Consider the following 24063-nt stretch of genomic DNA (forward strand, 5'->3'; position numbering starts at 1 on the left):
GGAGATTTCAATACAAATAAAAAACCTTTAAACCTGTGTGTTGGTGCCCTCTACTGAAAGTGACGTCAGACTTCGGTGCTCTATTGCATTAAATTGAATGGGGCATTGGGGTGTTGTGCTAATTCGCTTATTTCCATCACTCAAAAATATTTTCTTTTTGTATATATCATCTCTTCATAATGTAAATAGTATCCCAAGCGGCACACTTTACTACTTATTTCGATGGAAATAAGCGAATTAGCACAAAAACCCAACCCCCATTGAGGCCCCCCCCCCCCCCCATAAAATATTTAAAGTGTTTTTAATTTTTAATTTTAGTTATAGAGGGCAAGTATAATGTTTTAAGGCATATTTGTCATATTAGCCAGGGTTCCTTTTAAAACATGAAAAGGGGTTCCCGCCCGAAATGGGTTAAAACGGCAATGTTGAATGTTCCGTCTTAATTTCTGACTTAACCTAGCATCTTGTTTGGAATATAAACGCTTCTAGAGAGAGTTTAGATGTGACAGCGCAACGTAATAATGGAAGAAATTGTGTCCCCCTGTTTTGGGGGGTAATGGAAGGCGAGGCTTTTCAGAGTGAAATCTGCCTCATCTGCTGGGCACTCTAGCTAGCGCCTTTATTCTGAATATTCCTGGGCAAAGAAAGCATTAACAGTGGGACACCTTGGTCACCGCAGGCAGCAGAAGTGTTAACAGTGGGACACCTTGGTCACCACAGGCAGCAGAAGTGTTAACAGTGAGACACCTTGGTCACCACAGGCAGCAGAAGTGTTAACAGTGGGACACCTTGGTCACCGCAGGCAGCAGAAGCCTGGTGGTTGCAAAGAGGCCCAGGTTGTCACAGGCCTCGAGCCAGCGTTGGACGTTGGCAGGGGGGGAGGAGGCCAGTCCGCACTGCAGCACACAGCAGTAGCAGGCGATATCTGCCAAGGTAAACTCCGATCCCGCCACCCAAGTGCTACGGCCCAGGGCGGCGTTAAGGGCAGAGAGCGTAGCGGCCCGCTGCTCGGTGCTGCTGCCCTCGGCCAGCTCGAAGAACGCCCTGTCCACCCAGCTGTCCAGCAGCGTGGCAAGGGCCGGGTCGCCGGGGTACTGCGCCAGCAGGCGGAACAGGAAGCGTGCCACGTTGGCCTCGCCCTCGACGGGGCACATTTTCTGGACGCAATACCTCATCTGCAGCTTGGGCACGTCTCTCCACAGGAGGGTGAAACCCACCTGGAAGCACTGGCGGTCATAGCTGTCAGGGTGGCAGGGACCAAGGCAAGAGAGCAGCTCTGGGGGGAGGACAACGCCGCCGGACACGGAGGAGTGGACACCGACCGTGGACAGCACCCGGTAGCGCTGGCTAAGCAGCGCGTGGAGGACCAGCAGGGTCAAGGGTGGCGGCTGCGCCGGGTTGGCGCTTATGACGATGTCCCGGAGAGCGCCCGGGTCCTCGCCCAGGAGAGCGCCGAGGTCTGCGACGGCGCCTCCGAAGGGGGTGGTTGTTGTTGTGGCAGGGGACCCAGAGATGTGAGCGGGGGAGAGGCTGTCGGCCGGGTCGGCGTCGGGGATGGTCACGGTCTTGACCAGTCCCCCCGCGGCCACTTTCAGCTCGTACGCCTTCTTCATGATCTGATCCTGACGAGCCGTCAGCGTTTGAATGGCCAGGCGTTCTTTTTCTTGGTGGATGTTTGGTAACTTGTACATGAAATCAAGAACAGCGACCTTTATTTCACCACAGACGGGCATTACCTGGTACATGGGCATGGTGGCAATATTATGTTGACAAATTTGATTTTAGTTTTGTTTTCCTTCTTCTCGAAGTGTTATTCCTGACAGACAACAATGAGCCAAAGAAAGGAATCAAGCCCCGCAATACGTGTCTGGGTTCTAGAATTAAGCGTCTTGGGGATTCCTGTGGTGAATCCACAGAGATCAACTATAGTACTTTGTAAGGATGTCAGTGTGCTCCATCACTGCCACAACGGTGGCTTATAAACTGTACTGGCGCTCTTGTTGTCATGATGAGGGCCATGCCCAAATATGGAATTCCATGTCAGACGTGCCAAATATGGGGTCCATGATGTCAGACTGAACTCTAAAGCCTGGTACATGCTCCTTCTGACTTTACTTCAGAAAAGGGGGTGATCAAATCCAATCCAATCCACTTTATTTATATAGCACGTTTCAAAACTCAGGGTTTACAAAGTGCTGTACAGGAGAAAATAAAATCAAATACACTAGCGCTACAACACAGAACAAAACTACAGCAAGAATACAAAGTGCAAACAGTGAAACAACTGAGACACATCACGGAAAAGTACAAGACGCAACAGCGTCAGACAGTGAACCAAAACATTCACAAGGACCGACAAGGAAACTCAAGTGGGGTTAAAAGCCAAGGTATAAAGGTGGGTCTTAAGGCGAAATTTAAAAGTCTCGATGGAAGGGTAGCCCCTTCCATCGAGACTTTTACATTTCGTCAAATGCTAGATGTGAGCGGGGGAGAGGCTGTCGACCGGGTCGGCGTCGGGGATGGTCACGGTCTTGACCAGTCCCCCCGCGGCCACTTTCAGCTCGTACGCCTTCTTCATCACAATTAGCATTTGACGTGGGAGGAGAGTGCGTTCCATAATTTGGGGCCTACAACAGAGAAGGCTCGGTCGCCTCTGGACTTTAACCCATTTTGGGCGGGAACCTTTTTTGGTGTTAGCATTATGTTATATTGAAAAATCGAAGAACGACTGACATAGAAACATAGCTTTTTCAGAAAACTGTCCTGATATAGAAGACATTTTTAGAATCTGATCTCAGGTCAAAATGGATTAAGCGGGTCTTCTGATATATAAGTACAGGTCAATGTCATTCTATACAACAATTTATCATATCAAAATACATACATTTAGATAACTAGATCATTAAAATATGTTCAGACATTGAAGTTCTACAATGACAAATCTTGTTTTGCATTTTTCCCCACACAAAATCTCTGCCATCTTGGATTTTTAGGTGACTAATGGGCTTTTCTGAAAAAGGAAGGTTCTAGCAATTATTCACGCCGTATGCGTATGCGATGCTTGTATCACAAAGTGAACGATTGTGTGACCAATCTATAGTGTATTTTCAGGGCTCTTATGTTGCGTTTCCATGGAGAAAGTCTCTATATATGGACACGTTACATTTGTGACATGCAAAGTCCACCCACAAGACACAAGGGGGTTCCACCACCGCGCCTCAAGCTCAAGGCAGCGGTGTCCGAACGGATAGCGGCGCGGTCTTGATACCGGAAGGTTCCTAGTTCGAATCAGCCGTCCGACACGTTAAAATTACCACCGCTGAAGTGCCCTTGAACAAGGCATTGAACCACTACGATGAAATGTGTTCTATGAGCAGGGCCTGGCTGGAAACAAGTTCTTGAGCTTAGCCCAGATACCCTGGGTAAATATAGATTTCATTTCATTTCATTTCAAGGGCAGGACCGGTATGAGGTAGAGGAAAAGGCACTGGAGCAAACTTGGACAGTTATAGCCTTTATTTAGCAGAGTGCAAGTAAGAAAAGCGACAGCGCTTCAATGTATCTAGAACATCTTCGTACCGACCGTCTGCTCCAGTGCCTTCCTTCTACCTCATCCCACAAGGCCATTTAAATGGAGGTGTGCACAGATCGACTGTGCATTCAGGTGGTATACGGAGAACTCAGTTTACCAACTCGCCGCGATTTAGTGCATTTAGGTTTTACTTCACCTTCATTTAAATTGAATTGAGAGAGAGAGAGAGAGAGAGAGAGAGAGAGAGACAGAGACAGAGACAGAGACAGAGAGAGAATAGTTGTTTAGAGTTAACACTAGAGAAAGTAGGAATGCTAAGTGTAACGAAGACTCTCACTTCTATTCATATCAGGAGGAGGGAGAGTTGGTCATTGGACATTCCATATATGGGGATATTCGACTAGGACGTCGGGCTATGTGACATATGACATGTCTAGTACAACTATTCCTATATTTGGTCCGGGATGACCTAATGCTAATATCAGATCAATATGATAGAACCTATATATGGATCGTATTGGTTCAGTCAACCTGACAAAGCCTAATCGGATAATATATAATAGAGGTCTGTTCAAGGCAGAAGGGGAAGTCGAGGCATCCTGGTTTAAGTTCTAATCGGACACCACTGCGGCGGGTCCTAACCTAAGTAATCAGCAATAGAGCCTTGAGCTATTTTATACTAAGTATACAGTTTATACTATATTCATTAGTAAACAATGCCTGAATTGGTAGGCCTACTTATCATTGGTATTCACATACTCACCTTTTTATCATCATCTAGCTGACCATTTAATTGCACAAAAATAATTTGATCACTCTGGAAATTAACTATAACATCTGTGAGTTTGACATACGACACTGATGCATGTTAGCAAAACGATGAAGACATCGATGAAGAGTTTTCGCCGTGGCGACTTGGTAAACTGGCGAGTTCTCCGGTATCCATTCAGGTCACATGTAATGGTATGTGTACATACAGTATGGATGTGCATTGTAACCTATTTTGATTCAGTGTGTTTACTGTAATCCCTTTTGGGGTGGGGTGGGGTGGAGTGGGGGGTTCTGACGTTTGGTCTCTGCTGAGACGCTGTATATATGCAATGCATTGTCTCCAGTGTTGTTTTCGTCGACTGATACTATGACAAAAAAATGTTCGTCGACTACCTTTTTACACTGACGAAAACTACATAGAAGCTAAAAAAAAATAGACTAAAATGTTAGGAAGGGACTAATGGACAAGAGATCCAGTATAATTCATTTTACAATTAGTTGCATGCTGAAAATATTTTCAGCGAGTGTAAAATCAGCCATTACGACGGCATCAAGGCCCGCCAAAACACATTTTAGTCGACTAAATCAACTGTAGATTAAGTCGACTAAAATCTCATGATATTTAGTCAACTAAAACTAGACTAACGCTAAAACATTCCAGGTGACAAAAATGCGACTAAAACTAAATGAAAACTATTCAAGAGACGACGACTAAAAACATAAACATTTGCTGTCCAAAAACAACACAGACACATACCTTCTGTCCCGTGCTGATGCTGCCACAGTGCAGTCTGTTGATGTCCTCTTTGCATTTGTCCATGAAGCCACAGATGAGCCGGTAGTCGCTGAAGATGATGCCCGTCATCTTGGTGATGTACTGGTTGCACTGGTACTCGCTGATGTTGCCGCGGTGGTCCACCAGACAGGACACCAGGTAGCCCCGCCCACGCTCCTCCTCGTTACACTCCTTTGTCTGCGGCGTGGGAATAGAACACACAACACGCCAAAGGACAATCCCAGGTTTTAGGGCTGGGCCAGTAAGCAAAAACACATTCTGAAAACTATATTTAAAAATCCGACTTAACACTTCTATACTGCTTTAAATTAGACCAAATCAAACCACCTAGGCTGCCGGGATCGATCGATTACCGCACGAAAATCCGCGAGAAAATAGTCCCATGGGTTGTTGTTGAAGAGAAAAACATGGCGCCATTACGATGCGAAACCAAAACAGCATGGACAGCCTGTTGTAGTCCAAACAAACCCCTCATTCACTTGAATTGAACTCATTTTCCCAGAAGCATTAGCAGCCCAGAGCATGGCTTGATTTCCGGTTTCATCATCATGAACGCGACGGCCTCGTCACCAGGTCTGTGACAAATCCGCTCTTTCTTTTTAATTATTAAAAAAACGGCGAATTAAACACATTAAACAAATAGCGGGTTTAGCGTATTACGCAGCACCGACACATGGATTAAATAGCGGGGAACGCGGGTTACGCAGTACTGTTAATCTTGCTCAAGTAGGTTCATCAAATAATAGAGAAGCATATTTCCCTACGTGTCCCGATGCGATTCGTTGAGGGCTATTTTCACTATGTATTTTTTTAAATACTCTTTCACGTTTTGAAAGTCATATCGCCCCCCTGTCCCTACACACAGGTTTAGATTTTAGTGTAAATCATAAAAGTCAGTGTCATGATGACTCATGCTCTATAGTCTAGAGTCTACACAGAGCTGCTGAGAGTACAGCAGAGCAGACCCACCTCGGCGATGGTGCTCTTGCAGACCTCCATGGCCACCGACTCAAACTTGGGATCTGTGGTCAGGTTGAGTTTGTAGTTCCATAGAAGCTGATGAGGAGAGACAGAGAGACAGGCAGAGGTTAGAGAAATGATAGACAGAGGCAGAGGGAGAGAGGGGGGGAGAACAGAGAACGAGAGGATGTTACGGAAAGACAAAGAGAGGAGAGAGAGAGAGAGAGAGGAGAGTAAAGCCTAATTTAAAATGTGATTTTCCAATAACTGTCAACAAAGAAAGTCATATGACGAAAGATAAATTGGGCTTCAGTTCAGTCACAATGAGGTTATGCAGGCAAGCTACTTTGATGCGTTTGCCATTTATATCAGATTAAACTTTAGCCGTAGGATCAGCTAGACGGCAAAGCTCTAAAAAAATAAAAAAAAACATCTCTGTCTCTGAAATGGACAGTTTGTGCTCATTTCCAATTGAATGCTGGTCCAATAAACTTGTGACTTCAACCGTGGGTGTAAGCCAGGTTATCAAACATTTTAATTTCAAGGACCCCCATAACTCTAAAGCCCTAACCACACCAAAGGGTCGAGACGGTTTTAGCGTTAACTCCGTTTTGACCCAAGGAGTTGCACATTGGTGACCCTTTGGTGTGGTTAGGGCTTTAGAGTTACAGACCAGTAAAGGTTCATTTGGAACCATACCAAGGGTACACCTGGGGGTCCCTGGACCCTACATTAACCCATTTTGACTAAAAATGTCTTCTACATCCTGACAGTTTTCTGAAAAAGCTATGTTTCTATGTCAGTCGTTCTGCAATTTTTCAAAAATAGCAGACCTACAAGCTCATAGCGCGCCACTCGGTGGCGCGCTATGAGCTTGTAGATCTGCTATTTTTCAATAGCTAAAGCATAACATAATGCTAACACCAAAAGGGGTTCCCGCCCAAAATGGGTTAAGAACCACTGGTGTAAGCTTAGTTATTCATTTTCATTTATTCACTCATTCATTCATTCACATTGCAGTCTTCAAATAGTTTATGGAATAAAATTCAGTGAATTTATTGGGAGCACCAATGCATTGTGAGCTGCAAGGCTCAACTGCAGAGATTTTAACTGGCACTTGCATAGAACTGCAATAAAATCATTCAGCCCTTTCCATTGTGGTCCTGTCTGGGTATTCAATTAATCGAGTAAAGAATGTGTGTGTGTGTGTGTGTGTGTGTGTGAGTGAGTGAGTGTGTGTGTGTACCCGTCCTGTATGGGGCATTGGTGTGTGCATGTGCAAGTGTATGCAAGTGTCTGTACTCTGTATGTGCGCTGGCGTGTGTATGTGCATGCGCATGAAATGGCAGCCGAGTCCAGAGCTATAACAGATCATGCTTCAGTGTGATTTGTCCCAGGCTGGTTGAAGGTTTCAAACTAGCACCAAACTGGGCAATCTCAGGCCACTTTCTTACAGCCACCTCTTATTCAGGTCAGGTCATTACATGTACAGATATGACAATGTGATGAAAGGTAGCAGGAGGGTACTCGGGGGAGGAACTTACATGGTTGCAGTCACTGGAGATCTCTGCATCCTGCAGAAACACAGACAAGACAGACAGAGAGAGACACACAAACAGTTGTCAAAATGTGTACAGCAAATGTACAGAATGCATTTATTTGTTCACACAAACTGGCAGTGAAGACTGCCTGCCTGCCTGCCTGCCTGCCTGCCTGCCCCTGCCTGCCCCTGCCTGCCTGCCTGCCTGCCTGCCTGCCCCTGCCTGTCTGCCTGCCCCTGCCTGCCCCTGCCTGCCTGCCCCTGCCTGCCTGCCTGCCTCCCTGCCTGCCTGCCTGCCTGCCTGCCTGCCTGCCCCTGCCTGCCTGTCTGCCTGCCCCTGCCTGCCTGCCCCTGCCTGCCTGCCCCTGCCTGCCTGCCCCTGCCTGCCCCTGCCTGCCTGCCCCTGCCTGCCTGCCCCTGCCTGCCTGCCCCTGCCTGCCTGCCTGCCTGCCTGCCTGCCTGCCTGCCCCTGCCTGCCTGCCTGCCTGCCCCTGCCTGCCCCTGCCTGCCTGCCTGCCTGCCCCTGCCTGCCCCTGCCTGCCTGCCTGCCTGCCTGCCTGCCCCTGCCTGCCTGCCTGCCTGCCTGCCTGCCTGCCCCTGCCTGCCCCTGCCTGCCTGCCTGCCCCTGCCTGCCTGCCTGCCACTGGTATAGTATAGTATAAGTTCTGATACCACATCATCATTTAATATTGTGTCAATTGAACATGTAAGGTGTAACAGGACAGGAGTCACTATTTACAAAATAAGGACATGTAAATATTAGCAATCTTTTAGAGAAGGAAAAATCGTTTCAGGCTGGTGTGTTGATGTGTGTCTTAGTGGGTTCTAAAGCCTGTGGTTTAGAACAGAGAATGGAGAGCCAGCTGCATGAGAAACCCCCAGAGGAAGAAAACACAAGCTTCATGCAGTGAAAAAAAAATTATTTTTACGGCGTGGTACCTACCGTAAGGCAAGGTAAGCCATCTAGAGGAGTATCCGTCAATGTATCCCCCAAATGTTTTGTTTGTCTGTCCGTGGCTAATCTTGCCAACAGCCTGTGCCAAATTATTGGTCACGTCGTAGCCAGTAGGGTAAGGAAGTCAGTCCCCAAATATTTTTCACATTTTGTAAAAATAATCTCAGATAATAATATGGCCCCAACCCAGTGCTCCTTTTGGGGTATGTTTTGCCCCAAAAAGGACCCATCCAAACTATTAGAGGCATACAGTACTTTATAGTAGGGATGCCAGAAAGTGACCATCAGCCAAATCGAATAATCAACAGCTCTGCCGATTAATAATCGATTAATTAAATTAAATATTAAAATCGATTTCGGAGACTCCGACGATTAATCGGAAAATCGATTAATCGGCGGCATCCCTACTTTATACTGCAGCTTCTGGGGAGCAGTTGGGGTTTGAAGGAACTTGCTCGGGGACAGTGACGAAAAATGTTCGTCGAATAGCTTTTTTCACTGCAGAAAAGTAAATGGAAACTAAGCTATGATGACTAAAAGTAAGACTAAATATATTGACAGTTTCGTCAACAAATAAAAACTAGACTAAAATGTTAGGAAGGGACAAGAGATCCAGTAAAAGTCATTTTACACTTGGTTGCATGCTGAAAATAGCCGATCTACAAGCTCACAACGCGTCGCGACACGTTGTGAGCTTGTTGCTATTTTCAGCCAGTGAAAAAAGCTAAACCAAATAGCATATTTTCCAAAAGGAAGGAAGGAAGAAAGAAAGAAAGAAAGAAAGAAAGAAAGAAAGAAAGAAAGAAAGAAAGAAAGAAAGTGATAGTGATGTGATAGTGTGTGTGAACAGGGACAGTGCCAGTGACAGAAATACAACAACAGTCAGAGAGACAACAGACTAGTTCGCCAGCTCCCACACATTGACATATCTTTAACACTTGCCAAGTACACATTCTCCAGCGACCATTACCACCACGCCTTAGTGGATGAACTGTCCTTGGCCATGCTGGGACCAGAATGCATCATAGAAGACAGTGTATGAGAGACAGACAATAGGAGAGCTTAGACAGACAATGGGAGAGCTTTAGAGACTAAAGAGACAGGCTAGGAGAGCTGATGGGGAGCCACTGAGACAGTATAGAAGAGACAGACAGTATAGGAAAGTTGAGAGGGAGACAAAATATAGACGAGACAGACAGTAGATAATCTGAGAGGAAGATAGTGAAGGATAGACAGTCACAGTAGGATGGCTGGATTGGTAACAGTGTGGTATAGATATACAGTAGGTATGCTGTGTAGAAGGATATTACAAACATTATCCAACGCTGCACTTTTTATGTCGTCCAGGATAACGGTGTTTCTATTGAAAAATAGCAGATCTACAAGCTCATAGCATGGCACCGAGTGCCGCGCTACGAGCTTGTAGGTCTGCTAATTTTTTTTTTATCGCGAAAATGCGGCGCAAATCTTTGAATATATATTCTTTCAGAGTGAACTCCGTTGACGGGATTGACGGGCTGTCAATCGGGAGCTTAATCGGGAGCTTAATGTAGCAAAAATTTGCATTTTTTTGGCTAATTTGGCTAACGGCCGATGTAATCTTCCTAAAACTGGCCGAAATCCGCGCGTGCACGGTCGATCACGCACGCGTGAACGCGCATGCATCGCTGCGTAAAATGCGATGTTTTGGGCTTGATTAGAGCTTAATTTGACTTAGTTATGAAAATGTTGCACAGTAGCAAAGATACTACCGGATATTTTGATCGCAAACCGGAAGTCGTCATCGCTCACTCGCTCTATTTGGTCAGAATCCTGATGGTGACGTTACCGCCACCATCAGGACTGATTGTCCCAATACTATAGTCTTGCCCCGTCAAAATGAGATATAGTGTGTAAATCGCGGATTTTTCTTTTGGCATTAAAATTATGAATTAAAAATATGAATATATGTCACATAAGGGCTGCTATTGGGGGTGGCAGTCCAAGGGTTAACTCAAATCTTTGCTTCTGAGAGGTTCCTGGAATAACATATTTTGGGGACCTTGACATGAAAAAGGTTGAGTACCACTGACATAAAAACAGAAAACTGTCAGGATTTATAAGCCATCTTTTTAGAATCGTCCTCAGGTCTAAATGGGTTTTAACAACACATTGTGTGCTGCTAGATGTATGTTGTCAGAAAGAGCTAGAACGTGTGAGCATGTGATGTAATTCTATTGTATGATCTACAATATGTACATATCTGCATGAAAAAGGTGTTGTGTGTATGTGTGTGTGTATGTGTATGTGTATGTGTGTGTGTGTGTGTGTGTGTGTGTTAGAGTACACTGAAAGCTAATGGTCCATGCAGCCATCCATCGTTGTATTGGAGAGCACACAGTCTGCAAAAGAGAGATAACGCACAGCTACCGTGTGTGTGTGTGTGTGTGTGTGTGTGTGTGTGTGTGTGTGTGTGTGTGTGTGTGTGTGTGTGTGTGTGTGTGTGTGTCCGAATACTTAACTTGTGTTTGATAAGGACTATTTTATTCTGCTTGTGTGTCGTTTTCAAAATTCTAATCAAAGCCAGGGAGACTGCACATCTTGTGTCTTAAAACATTCTAACCTTAAAGGGAAACTTCACCCTTTTTGCAAAAAGAATATATGGTAATGTTGTTTAGAAGATTTAGAACACTTTCCTTTATGTGTGTAATATGTGCTTTTAGATATTTAATTAAAGACCCACAGGAAAGTGTTCTAAATCTTCTAAAAGGTCATTAATTAACATGTATTTTTTTTGCAAAAAGGGTGAAGTTTCCCTTTAACCTATTTAGGCCTAACATCGAAATTTAAAAAATGTCTTCTAAATCCTGGCAGTTTTCTGAAAACCCCATGTTTCTATGTTAGTGGTTCTCAAACATATTCATGTCAAGGACTCCAAATATATATGACATTGGCGGGTGCAGTACTTTCTCAAACCCTCACCCTAACCTCCCACAGGGCAGCACACCTAAACCTAACCTTAACCCATGTCTAACCAATGACTAGTCTAAACTAAGTATGCACCCCGACATTGGCCGCCGACCCCCATCTAAAAATATGTTGTTCCAGGGACGCCCCCAGAAGCAAAGATTTGAGTTATAAACTCGCTCTGAAAGAATATATATTCAAAGATTTGCGCCACATTTTTCACGATTAAAAAAAAATAGCTAAAGCATAACATAATGCTTAAAACACCAAAAGGGGTTCCCGCCAAGAATGGGTTAAATAAGAACCCCTGCAAGCTTTCATGAAGACAATACAAAGCTTAGTTGACATGAAGGTCCTCCCTGCAGCTGAAACTAGAACTGCACCCCTATGTGTGTCTGTGTCTATGTTCTCAATCAAGTGTTGATTTCGTCGACTAAAACCAAGACGAAAAATGTCCGTCGACTACCTTTTTTCCACTGACGAAAACTAAATGGAAAATAAATGAAAACTAAGCTATGACGACTAAAACCGAGGCCTATTTTAGACGGCGACCATCTCCAGATAAAACGGCAAAGTCCCGTTGCGTTCTCATTTTTTATTGACCCTTTACACGAGAACGCACACTTTATGAAAACGCTATAATGTCGCTAGGTGGCGGTAACGGGCTGCCAAATAGACCAGTCACCCATGTACAAGAAGAAGAACCAGGTAGCCCCCCCTTCACGCAACCCTATCAGGGTTTTGCTTCCAGACCACGACGGGGTTGTGGCCGTCGCTCGCTGCCTGCTTTCTACTAACAGTACACATCGAGGTGACAGACAGACAGGCTGACAGGCAGCCCAGAGCATGCAGGCAGAGCACGCCACGGTATGGTTATATATTTTATAATACATTAGGCTACATAAACGCTGCTGCCACGGTGCCACCTATCACAAAGCATTTCATTTACATCATGGTTTTACATTCACCATCGCTGATGAGCGGCGCTTGTTAGGAGGGAGGCTTGTTCATTGTCCAACTAATAAACATGCGTTGTGAGCCAACGTGAGCCATGATGTCATAAGTTTTGCGGATTCGCCGTTTTGCCAGTTTAGATGGAGACTCGAGGAAACGGCGTTCTCAAAGATTTCCACTCTGAAAGGTGGTTTCACTTTGTTAGGTTTTCACCTCCCGATACTTAACCTCCCGATACGTAAACGATACTTTATTTTGCCGTTTTCTATGAACACCGTTCTCGTCTAAAGACCACCTAAGACTAAATGTATTGACAATTTCGTCAACAGATAAAAACTAGACTAAAATGTTAGGAAAGGACTATAGTGGACAAGAGATCCAGTATAAGTCATTTTACAAGCTCATGAGCTGTAGATCGGAGCTTGTAGATCGGTGTAAAATCAGTCATTACGACGGCCTCACATTTTAGTCGACTAAATCACCTGTAGATTTAGTCGACTAAAATCTTATGACATTTAGTCGACTAAAACTAGACTAACAATACAACAGAGAGACTATGACTAAAACTAAATAGAAATTTGCTGCCAAAAACAACACTGGACTGGAGACTGGACAACACTCTAAGCACATGATGAGTACTGTGCTGCTGCTGACAAGACTTTAGCAGCTCACTGTCTGTCTGTCAAACTGTTTGCCACCAACCCTGCATTTAAATTTCAAAACTATTATTTCTCATCGAAACTGAAAGCCTAGACTTTGCCTTGTATAATCTGGTCAAACAAGCCTCAGCACAGCCAAAAGACAAAAACATTTCCCAGACCTCTTAAAAAGGAGGACTAAGGCAGGTATAGTAAATTACATCTATGTAATGGAAAGAAATTACTTTTTCACTTCGCCTACAAATGGATAGATTTACAAAAGTATTGGTCAAACTGGGTCACGTATGCAAGTCAAAACAAGGTTTGGCTTTAGAAATAATAATATCTTTGGATTTTGATTGTTTCATCTTTCTCTTTTGTATTATGTCATTAGTACACAATAACACAGCGATAAGGTTGGTGGAAAGCCATTGGGTGAGGGTCCCCTTTAATAAAAAAAAATCAGGCCAGTCTGAAGCGAGTGGTGCAACAGCACCCCCTATTGGTGCTCTGCGCTGTTTCAGCCGTGTTTGGTGGTTTGAAGTTATATCGAGTGACGTTCGAACATTGCAAACGTGTCAAATATCTTCTACTACCAAGGTTTTTGTAAATCTTATTTATTAAGATAAAACAATGTGGTAAGATTACACATTTCCTAAAAAAAAAGTATTGCAAAACAAATAAAAGAAAAACATATCCCTGCAAATGAATTCCAGAAATATATTAGAAATGTACAATGTATGATGTGAGTAAGTCAAAATACAAGTATCCCTCAACAAGACAAACCACTTCAAGCCACTATCAAAAACTATAAAATATGTTAGCCTCCCCACAAAGGAAGAAAGCTGAAATTGCTGAATACAGAAGCTGAAAGCTGAATACACTACAGCCTAAATGATTGTGGTGTGCCATTACAGTTAAACTCACCAACCACAGCTCAAACTTACCCACAAACACTGGTGGCAAGGCTTTAGACCTGACGTCGAAATTTAAAAAATGTCTTCTAAATTCTGACAGTTTTCTGAAATACCTCATGTTTCTGTATCAGTGGTGCTCCATATTTCATGTCAAGGACCCCAAAAATGATATAATTGGCCACCTGAAAATGTTATTCCAGGAACCCCTCAGAAGCAAAGATTTGAATTAAAAACGTTCGCTCTGAAAGAATATATATTCAAAGATTTGTGCCGCATTTTCACGATTTTTCAAAAATAGCAGACCTACATAATGCTTAAAACACCAAAAGGGGTTCCCGTTCTGAATGGGTTTAGATAAATCTACATCATCTGGGGGAGGAGGGGTCCATCCATGCACAGAAGAGACGAGAGATTTATAAGAGCCATTTACCTCTTCAGAGTACAGCTGTTACTCAAGTGGAGCAAAGTAATTATTTCTGTAATTAGGGCTTTGCTCAAGCCCGAGATCACCAGGGGAAGCAGTCATGTATCGCATCAGCATTTGGAGGACAGAGCATGTAGGAGGATGATGTGAGTCAAGGAGGACAAGAGCAACTAGAAATGTGACAGCACTCTACGGAGGCATATTAAAAGCACATTCACTCTTTTGCACAGCCAGTGTGTGGTTTTACTTTAGGCCTTAATTCACACCAGCGTAGAGGGAACACGTTCTGTCATTCAGTCTCTTCACTATCCATTATGCAAACAAGAACACTTTGTTTATAAAACAACTAGTGATGCACCGAAAATTCGTCCACAGAAAATATTCGGCAGAAAATGGCAAAAGAAAATGCATTTTCAGCCAATTCGGTTCGGCCCGAATAGGCCGAAAATATATCACCGAATAGTGTATGCAATTAATGCATTCAAAAGATCTGAATAAATGTTTTATGGACCCATAATAGTGATTATTAGTTTTGCCATAACCATTTATTTTGCCATAAATCAGGTAGCTTTAAGGTACGTCCATGACAGCAATGGTAGGAAAAAAGATATATAATATTAATCATATTTGGATATTCGGTTTTCGGCCAACTGTTTCCTATATTCGGTATTCGGTAGAATTTCCCTTTCGGTGCATCCATAAAGATAACAGACCTACAAGATTACAATGTGTCAAACAGTGTCACTCAGCGTGATTATTGCGTGAATACTGCGATGCCATTGCCATTATGAAGGACAGGACAGTATATGTGGACATGGCTTTTCACTGTACAATTAGCCCACTCTTTGAAAGGGTTAAAGAAACTGTGTTTAGGCGGCCAGTACGGCCCCATGAACTGAAATATCAAGTCGACACATAACAGTAGTGTTATGAGTTGTCCATGTACTTCTGTGTACTTGAACTTGAGATACAGTGTACTTGATATGTGTACTGCCTGTACTGTAGCCTACTTTATAGATAGGCTACGAGAGACATCTTTTAGTTAGCCTTGCTGCATTGTCATTATCATGTCTCGTCATATCTTGTTGTCACGTCACTATGATCCAGCACAATATATGTTCCCTAGTTTGTGTAATAAACTTTGTGAAGCTTTAGCGTGATACTGTCTCACGTTGCGTTATCGTTTCTCCTGGGCCCGCCGCCGCAGCAGTCACCGTACCAAAGGAATACTTCAACTGGATTATCACACACCACCCAGCCTGTCAGAACCAGACCATCACACACCACCCAGCCTGCACACACTACCAGCCTGTCAGAAGCAGACCGAGGGTCCATTTAGAGATCACAACAAGTAGTATTAACAAATCCATGGTCCAATCAACAGCCGATGACCGTGTGCATTGCACAAACTTCTGCAAAACTCTCCAAGTACCTGCTTACTTTCTTAATGCAATGTGTAATAATGACCAAAGCATCAATCTAAATGAGAAATGACCGTAGGTGTATTAGCCGACGTGTCGTCGCTGACCAAAGTAAAATCCAGGACCTTTTTTTAGTCTTACGAGTGATAAATGAACACTCTGCAATTTACTGTAGACGTGGACAGGGGAGGAAATATTTACTGTAGTAGTGGACAGGGGAGGAAATAGCGTGATGATGAGGACAGTGGTGACAGTTAATCAGGCCCTGTCATCTGCCGTGATCAACACAGCAGTCTGAAAGCACTGAGCTAAAAGTCTTTGACAACATAGGGACAGCCAGCTCCCAATGACACCACCACACACAGACGGAGAGAGAGAGAAAACAACCCAATAACAGTGATGTAAATAGGTTTTCAATGTAATGAGTCCCGGGATGCAGGGATGGTCTTTTAGATGAGTCCCAGGGACATTTTATGAGTCCCACTTCAACAACGTTAGGAGTCATATTTTGCCATTTTTACAAATTGCAGCATTTAACTCCCATTTCATTTTATATGGTTATAATGTGGTTATATTCATGTAGAAAACAGAAGAAGAAATGATTATTATAACTAAAGCTAGCAAAATAAACTAGAATAAAAAAACAGTACAGTAGTGCATCCCGTGGATGCAGAGGTTGTTGTTTTATTGCGTCCCTCAACTATAAACTGTGTTTTGGGATGCAAAATGCACCCTATTTCAATCTCTGAAATAAGGATGATGAGATAAAGAACACAGGAGTAATGTATAGGCTACTACACTGTACCACTGTTGCAATTCTCAACTGAAGGTTGAAACATTGTAGTAGACTTCATACAACACAAGTAATAACTAGAAAAAGTGCCCTTCTGGGCACAGGTCTCCACCAGGAGGATAGGAGTGTGTGTGTGTGTGTGTGTGTGTGTGTGTGTGTGTGTGTGTGTGTGTGTGTGTGTGTGTGTGTGTGTGTGTGTGTGTGTGTGTGTGTGTGACGCGACTTGGCCTGTTGTAGCGCCACCATGAGGCTGATTTGAAAACTGTCAAGTGGCATTTCTTCCTCAGCCTAGTAGTGGGAATAGGCATTTACAGTTTCACCGCAATCGGACGCTGCGTTGAGGAGTTGTGGCGATTTGTACAAAACGGGTACAAAACAGGCTACTCCTGAATCAGGATGGATAATTATGAGAAATCAAACAAATCACATGATCACATGACTATGGAGAGCATGTGTACCGATTTGCGTGAAATTTGGATGACATCTGAAGGAGTAATATTAGAAAATGTGTTTTACATATGTTGGCCTCCTGGTGGCGCTATAAAGAGCAGATGTGAAAAATTCCAGGCAAAGGTTTTTCCTTGGCCTCTAGGGAGTGTGCATACATGGTTTTACACAGATCGGTGCAGTTATAGGTAAAACACAAATCGGCCAGTTATAGCGCCACCATGAGGCTGAGTTGAAAATATTCAAGTGGCATTTCTTCCTCGGCCTAGTGGGAATGTGCGTGCAAGATTTCACGGAAATCACACGATGTGTTCATGATTTGCAGCATTTTGTTTGAAACGGAGCACTCCTGCGAACTTTGGAAGCCAATCGTAGCCAATCAGGATGGAGTCTGAAAAATCTGAAAGACCCGTTTTGTTGAATGGCTCTAGAGAGACTGTGTACCAATTTGCGTAATGTTTGGACAAAATCTGTAGGTGTACTGTCAAAACATTTGTTTTGCACAAAGCGGCCTCCTGGTGGCGCTATAACAGGCCAATGTGAAAACTTTGGAGCAGAGGTTCAGCTCTGGCATCCAGGGAGTGTGTGTGCAGAGTATGGCTGCGATCAAGCCAACGGTGCCAGAGATTAGCTGTTCACAGACGGACAGACGGATGGACACACGGACGGAGTGCAAAACATACTCTCTCCCCATGCCTTCGGCCTGGTGGAGACAATAAGCTAGGTACAGAATACAATGGGTCAATCATAATATAAATGGACGTCATCAACAGTACTTGTAATGTCTCCAACTGCACACACATCACTGTTTGTCTCCGAGGTCGCAGACTGGCCAGCCTCACATAATCACATACACACTACACAGTCACACTGCTAGCAATTAGGCTCACAGACATAGAGAGACTGACAGAAGGGGAGGAGAAGAGGGAGATGAAGAGACAAAAAAGAAGGGAGGACATTTTCAAAATGTGAGCTCAGAGGATAAAGACATGCAGTCATAGTGTTTGGCAGAAACACACTGTGTGTACCATTCCTTCTCCAGAATGCAGCCGTAAAATAAAGGCTCACTAGTGCTGCCTACCCAGCGAATGCTGCTTTTCCTGTAGGCTAACAGCAGAGAGCATTCCTGCTGTGTTCTGGTGACCCCAGGCCAGGGTTAGTAGATATAGCACATAATTGCGGGCCCACCAAGGTTGCTAAATTGCCCTTGAGCAAGGCATGGCATAACTTATAACAGTGCAGTATCATCGCAAATTGTGCGTCTACATACTTAAGATATGGCAAGACAGAATGTACCTCAAACCCTAACCATAACCGCAAGCACGGGAGCAGCGCATGTTTGAGTAATTCCCGCATGTCGGACTAATGCTCCGTCGGAATTACGTGCGGATCCCGCACTTTGAAATTCTACACCTTAAAGTGCCAAACGTGTCCCTTCCCGAATCAGCCCCAAAAACCTTGAGCTCAGCCCGTAATCAATGTATTCAAACCTTGGTGGTCCCCAAAGGCCAAACACACAAATACATCTCTCCTGACCACAACCAGATTTAGGCACTCACTGTCCCCCCCAACCCACCCCACCGCCAGAAAAAAAGAAACTTAGGCTAGAAACACTGAAGTTATGTTAAGTTATGTTAATGTTCTCTCACATTGCAGTGAAATGTGAGATGACCATGTGATATTTGCTCCGCAAATCAAACTTTCATGGCAAAGGGCAATAAGGAAATGATTTACAGTAAAAAAAATAAAAAATAAAATAAAAGAAGTGTCCAAATAATATACTAGAAGTGAACATCGGCTGTACTTCAAAAGATTCAGGTTGGAGGGTCCTAGTCTATACTATTGTCCCACACTGTATTCTAAAAATCAAGTTGGTTGGTACGAGCCACTTTGACAGGTGTCTGAATTAAGGAAAGTGTGTGTAACAGTAGTAGATGCTACTACCAGCCAATTTGAAGATATCAAACTATAGCCACTGAGTTAGCCACTGGCACTAATATCACTAAGTGCAATGTTAACCAATATGTTGGAGTGTAAGGTGTAAGTGTAAGTGTAAAGCATGTCCATACATTTTCATAAAGTATATTTTATGTTTACTTCATTAAAGTTAGGGATGCACTGAAGGGGAAATTCTTGGCTGAAACCGAATACCGAATATAGGTATAACAACTAAATACTGAATATCCGAATACGATTAATATTGTATATATTTTTTCCTACCATTGCTGGCATGGCCGTAACTTAAAGCTACCTGATGTATGGCAAAATAAATGGTTATGGCAAAACTTAACTTAAATTATAATCACTATTATGGGTTCCTAAAACATTTATTCCGCTCTTTTGAATGCATTAATTGCATACACTATTCGGTGATATATTTTCTGCCTATTCGGGCCGAAACCGAATAGGCCGAAAATGCATTTTTAGCCACTTTCTGCCGAATATTATAGTATTAATTTGCACTGAGGATGTTGACGTGTGTGTGTGTGTGTGTGTGTGTGTGTGTGTGTGTGTGTGTGTGTGTGTGTGTGTGTGTGTGTGTGTGTCTTAGGTCTTAGTCCCTGAAAACAAGCGTTATTGTTTGTGTGCATACCCACATATGACAGGACATGATGATGTTATCTGTATCATCTTCTGTAACATCTTTCTCAATTTGTTCCTGCTTGCCAATGACTCTGCACTGCTGGTCTCAGACAGGAACAGACTGCACATTGAAAAGGCCCTGAGGTCTCTCAGCCAGGCCAACGGCTTCTTGGGTAAAGTGGGTTACAATATTATCACGAGAAAATATGAAATTACCTATACTAGGTTCCATCCTGGAGGCTAATCTTTCCTGTGAAAAAATGGCCACCAATGTAATCAAAAAGGTCAACCAAAGAACAAGATTCCTGTACAAGTACAGGATCTCCTCACTGGTCAATAAGAAATACCTATTGCCCTCATACAAGCTAGTTTCTTCGACTATGCATGCACCTCATGGTACCAAAGCACCTCAAAAGGCACTTAAAACAAGGCTCCAGACATCCCAAAACAAATTGGTCAGGCTACTACTTGGCCTACCTCACCCCTGCCCATAGGCTGGAATGGCTTAGGGTTGACGACAGAGTACAGCAACTTGCAATGGGCCTGGTCTACAAGATTCGGTACACCACTAAGATACGGTACCATGTAAAGTACCTCAAAAGTCTAAATACTTCCTTTATGTCAACGAAGTCCACAATCACAACACTAGAGAGAGGTCAACAAACCACGAGCAACCCAGATTCGGCTCTAACAAGGGATTAAATTCATTTTGCTCCTATTTTCCACATACATGATACAATAATCTGTCATTTAACAAGGAACACGTGTCTGTCTGTCTGTGACTCTGTGTGTGTGTGTGTGTGTGTGTGTGTGTGTGTGTGTGTGTGTGTGTGTGTGTGTGTGTGTGTGTGTGTGTGTGTGTGTCCTGTCCGCTGGGGGAAGCTGAGCTGACGCAAACAACACTACCACGGACTGGTCTGACAGACAGACAGAGAGAGGGAGACCGAGGATTTACACACATGATCTGTTGTGACAGCAGCTCGCCTTGCCTTGCCTAGGCTCATCTCATATGTAGCTAAGATCATGTAAAACACACTGAGCAGGAATTAACCGGTATCCCCCCCACCGTCTCCCCGCCAGGCAGGCAGGCTGCTTTGCTATTACCTCGGTCCGGTCCTGCAGACACTCCAGCACGGCCAGGTTGTTGGTCCAGGTGTGCTTCGGACAAAGCCGAGCCAGGTCCTCCCGGCAGGCCTCCTCTTCGGACAGCTTCCAGCCGGCGGTCGCCCTTCGGGGCTGCGAGGCCGCGGGCGGCGGAGCGGGGGCATCCCTGGCCGCGGGAGGAGGAGGAGGTTCCGCCGCGTTAGCCGCGGCCGGTGGCTTCGGCGGATCCGCACCGGGGTCGTTTAACGCGATGTCATTGTTTAATAAGGCGCCCGCTGGCCCCTCGGCGCCGCACACAACGCAGAATGACAGGGACGTCAACAGCAGGAGCAGCCGAGCACGTCTGCACGCCGCCATCTTCAGGGAGGGAAATGAAGGCGAGATCCGCTAGGCGGCAGGAGAACGCCGCTGACAGGAGCCTCATGTATAATCCGTAGTACAACGGTGTCGCTTGCCCAAAATAACTGATAGCTTTGACTGACAGAGATTAAAAAAACAAAACAGAGACGTAGACACATTTTTGATTGATTGATTGAAATATTTACACAAAAACAGTTTGCCGAATTACAGTACATTTCAAGCACAACTCAATGAATACTGTGAGTGGACGACCCAATAAACTAAAGCATTACACTTGTCAATTCAGCAAAACATTTAGAGACGTACAAATAGACACTTCTATATAGCCAAAGAACAGTAATATCAACAGTAATATCATTTAAGGCATGATATTACAATTTGCAAATTGCTGCAATAAGACATGCCATAAGAACAAGAAGGGTAGCCTAATTTAATTTAGGTCTGCTGATATGCAATATGCTGTATGATAGGCCTATGCAACATTACATGCTTCTGTTAAAATCAAATAAACAAATCTTTATAAAAAAAAATCACACCTGTGTGAAGTGAGGGGCGCTCTTACCATGTACACTACATCATCATGACGTAAAATAGAGTATGCCTATTTGCTCAGACACTATGACGTAAAATTCTCCATTCATTGTTGTCAATGGGAATTTAATGTCTGTGTAGGACAAAAATAGACACTAGCCGATTTGCTCAGACACTATAAAGCTAGACTCTCTGTATATGTTTGTCTGTCTGTGTGTACGTCTGTAAACCACGTAACTCGAGAACCATTAGCCCCACCGACTTCAAATTCACTTAGTTTAGACAGTAGGCCTACTTAGTTTAGACATTCATTTGGTAATTTGGTTAGACCAGTCATTAGTCCTACGACTACAACCTATCTCAAACCCTCACCCTAACCCTAACCTCCCACGGGGCAGCACACCTAAACCTAACCTTAACCCATGTCTAACCAATGACTAGTCTAAACTAAGTATGCACCCCGACACGCGCGTTCCATACCCCCACAGGGAGTGCAATAGGCTCTGGACAGGGCTCCTGCCCAGGCTCTGGACAGGGCCCAAATTAGCCCATTGATCACACCTGATCACCCCTAGATCTCCATATATGGAGCTGGCCTGTTCTGACATCACAATGATGTTCTGACATCTGCATAAAAGGGACACAGACATAACTGTGGTGGGGCAGGCATTTCCAAGTAGGGCACCGCTCTAGTGATGTAAAATTCTGTTTGTGTAGGATGAAGAACATACACTAATAGCTGAATACAGGCGCCCCTCAAAAACATCACACCCATGTGAGGGGTGAGGGGCGCTCTTATCATCACATACGTACTGCCGGCCAAGCACAAGTTGCGTCCTCACCTTTGTCTTCAATGGCTGTGTTTACACAAACACTCAAAAGTGGCCATTCATTGTCAAAGGCACAATGTTTGTTTTAGGACCTCAAAGCTGGACATAGGAGGGGCTAGCACCCCTCAAAAATAATAAAAAAGGTCTGATAATGATTATGATGTACCATGCAATGTGCATGTTCAAATCATGAAGTATAGGTATTTACATTTCAGCTCGTGTGAACAGGTAGTTCCCTGTGTTGTGTAGAATTGCACCCAATTTAGCCTCGTGAAAAAATAAACTCTAGACTATGCAATTTGTATTTAGTACTGGCCCTGAGCCTGAGATCCTGACACTGACCTCATCAAACCCTGGATAGCCCATACATGGAGAAGACTGGATCATCACCTAGATCTGCATACATGGAGCCGGCCAGCAACTACATCTGGACGGGCCCACTCCAAAGTTAAATAGTCCCCAGTCATTCTCAATTTAAAAACGTTAAAAGAGGGGGGCTTTACTGTGCAATATACCAGTATATTTGCCTGCTAAGAAATTACCCCACTCTTTCTCCTCCCAACTTTAGGTTGACTGTAACACCCAGTCCCATTCAGGTATGCGGTTAGGTGCAAGCTTGGCTCAGGGAGGACTGGGTGAGGACGCCCCTGCCATGCAGAGTCCAAGGCACTTTGGATAATAAATGAATAACATCATATTCTGTGTTTGTAAAACTGTGTGCATATATGACAATACTGTCATATATGCACACAGTTTTACAAACAAATGATAAATGATAAACAAACAAACAGATGATAAAATATGTACTAGGCATACATGTTTTGCTCTGTGCTAAATGTTACCGTGAAGGTCAGGATTGAAATCACAATTTATTCACTTTTCCCCACACAATAATCTGTCATATACAAGGAAAACTTGTGTAAGCAACAGGCTTACACAAAAGCAAAATCACAGGAAAGGACAAATCTGTTTCAGAAAAACACCCGTTTACCCAACCCTGGACAGATATATGTTACAGTACCAATGCACACAAAATTAAGGACATTATAAAGAAGAACTGGAGCATTATACAGAGTGACCCGGACCTCAAAACTACATTTCCTCACCCCCCTTCTTTCTCTTTTAGGCGTGCCCCAACCCTTAAAGACAAGCTGGTCAGGAGCTACTTGCCACCCACCCCTCCCAACCAGTCTGCTTGGCTACAACGTCCAGAGGGCAATTTCAATTGTGGTAACGGCAACCACTGCTCCAGCGTAATTAAAACAAAGAGCTTTGAGGATGTCTTCAGTCAGATTAGAGGCTTTGCCAACTGCAACACTACTTTTGTTGTCTATAGATTAGAATGTGACTGTGGTTGCTTCTATATAGGACGAACTAAGCGCAGACTAAAAGATAGGCTAGCAGAACACAAGTATGCAATACGGACTGAAAACCCGGATTATCCCATGGCGGTACATTACAAAGAGGCTCATCATGCCAACCCAAGATCTTTAAAAATCATTGCTATAGAAATCATCCCTAAAACTGTGAGAGGCGGTGATAGATTAAAGCAGTTGCTGCA

General features: G+C 44.0%; 2 protein-coding genes across 2 annotated transcripts in view; both read right to left on the bottom strand.

Moving 5' to 3' along the window:
- The window catches only part of LOC306919996 (Golgi apparatus protein 1-like), a 53081-nt gene extending 31884 nt beyond the window's left edge, over positions 1-21197 (bottom strand). Inside the window, exons 1-4 of the mRNA XM_079496583.1 lie at positions 20782-21197; positions 7604-7633; positions 6069-6155; positions 5061-5276 (exon numbers count right to left, since the gene is read on the bottom strand). Coding sequence (XP_079352709.1) covers positions 5061-5276; positions 6069-6155; positions 7604-7633; positions 20782-21138 — 690 coding nt within the window. The 5' untranslated portion in view covers positions 21139-21197. The remainder of the gene's footprint in view (positions 1-5060; positions 5277-6068; positions 6156-7603; positions 7634-20781) is intronic.
- On the bottom strand, positions 774-1751 carry LOC306920020 (aminoacyl tRNA synthase complex-interacting multifunctional protein 2-like; the record flags this gene model as incomplete). The annotated part of the gene is made up of 1 exon (XM_079496609.1): positions 774-1751. The coding sequence occupies one exon, from the start codon at positions 1749-1751 to the stop codon at positions 774-776; it is 978 nt and encodes a 325-aa protein (XP_079352735.1).
- Positions 21198-24063: the final 2866 nt, after the last annotated feature.

This window comes from Electrona antarctica, assembly GCF_951216825.1.
Source record: "Electrona antarctica genome assembly, chromosome: 3".
Taxonomy (NCBI): domain Eukaryota; kingdom Metazoa; phylum Chordata; class Actinopteri; order Myctophiformes; family Myctophidae; genus Electrona; species Electrona antarctica.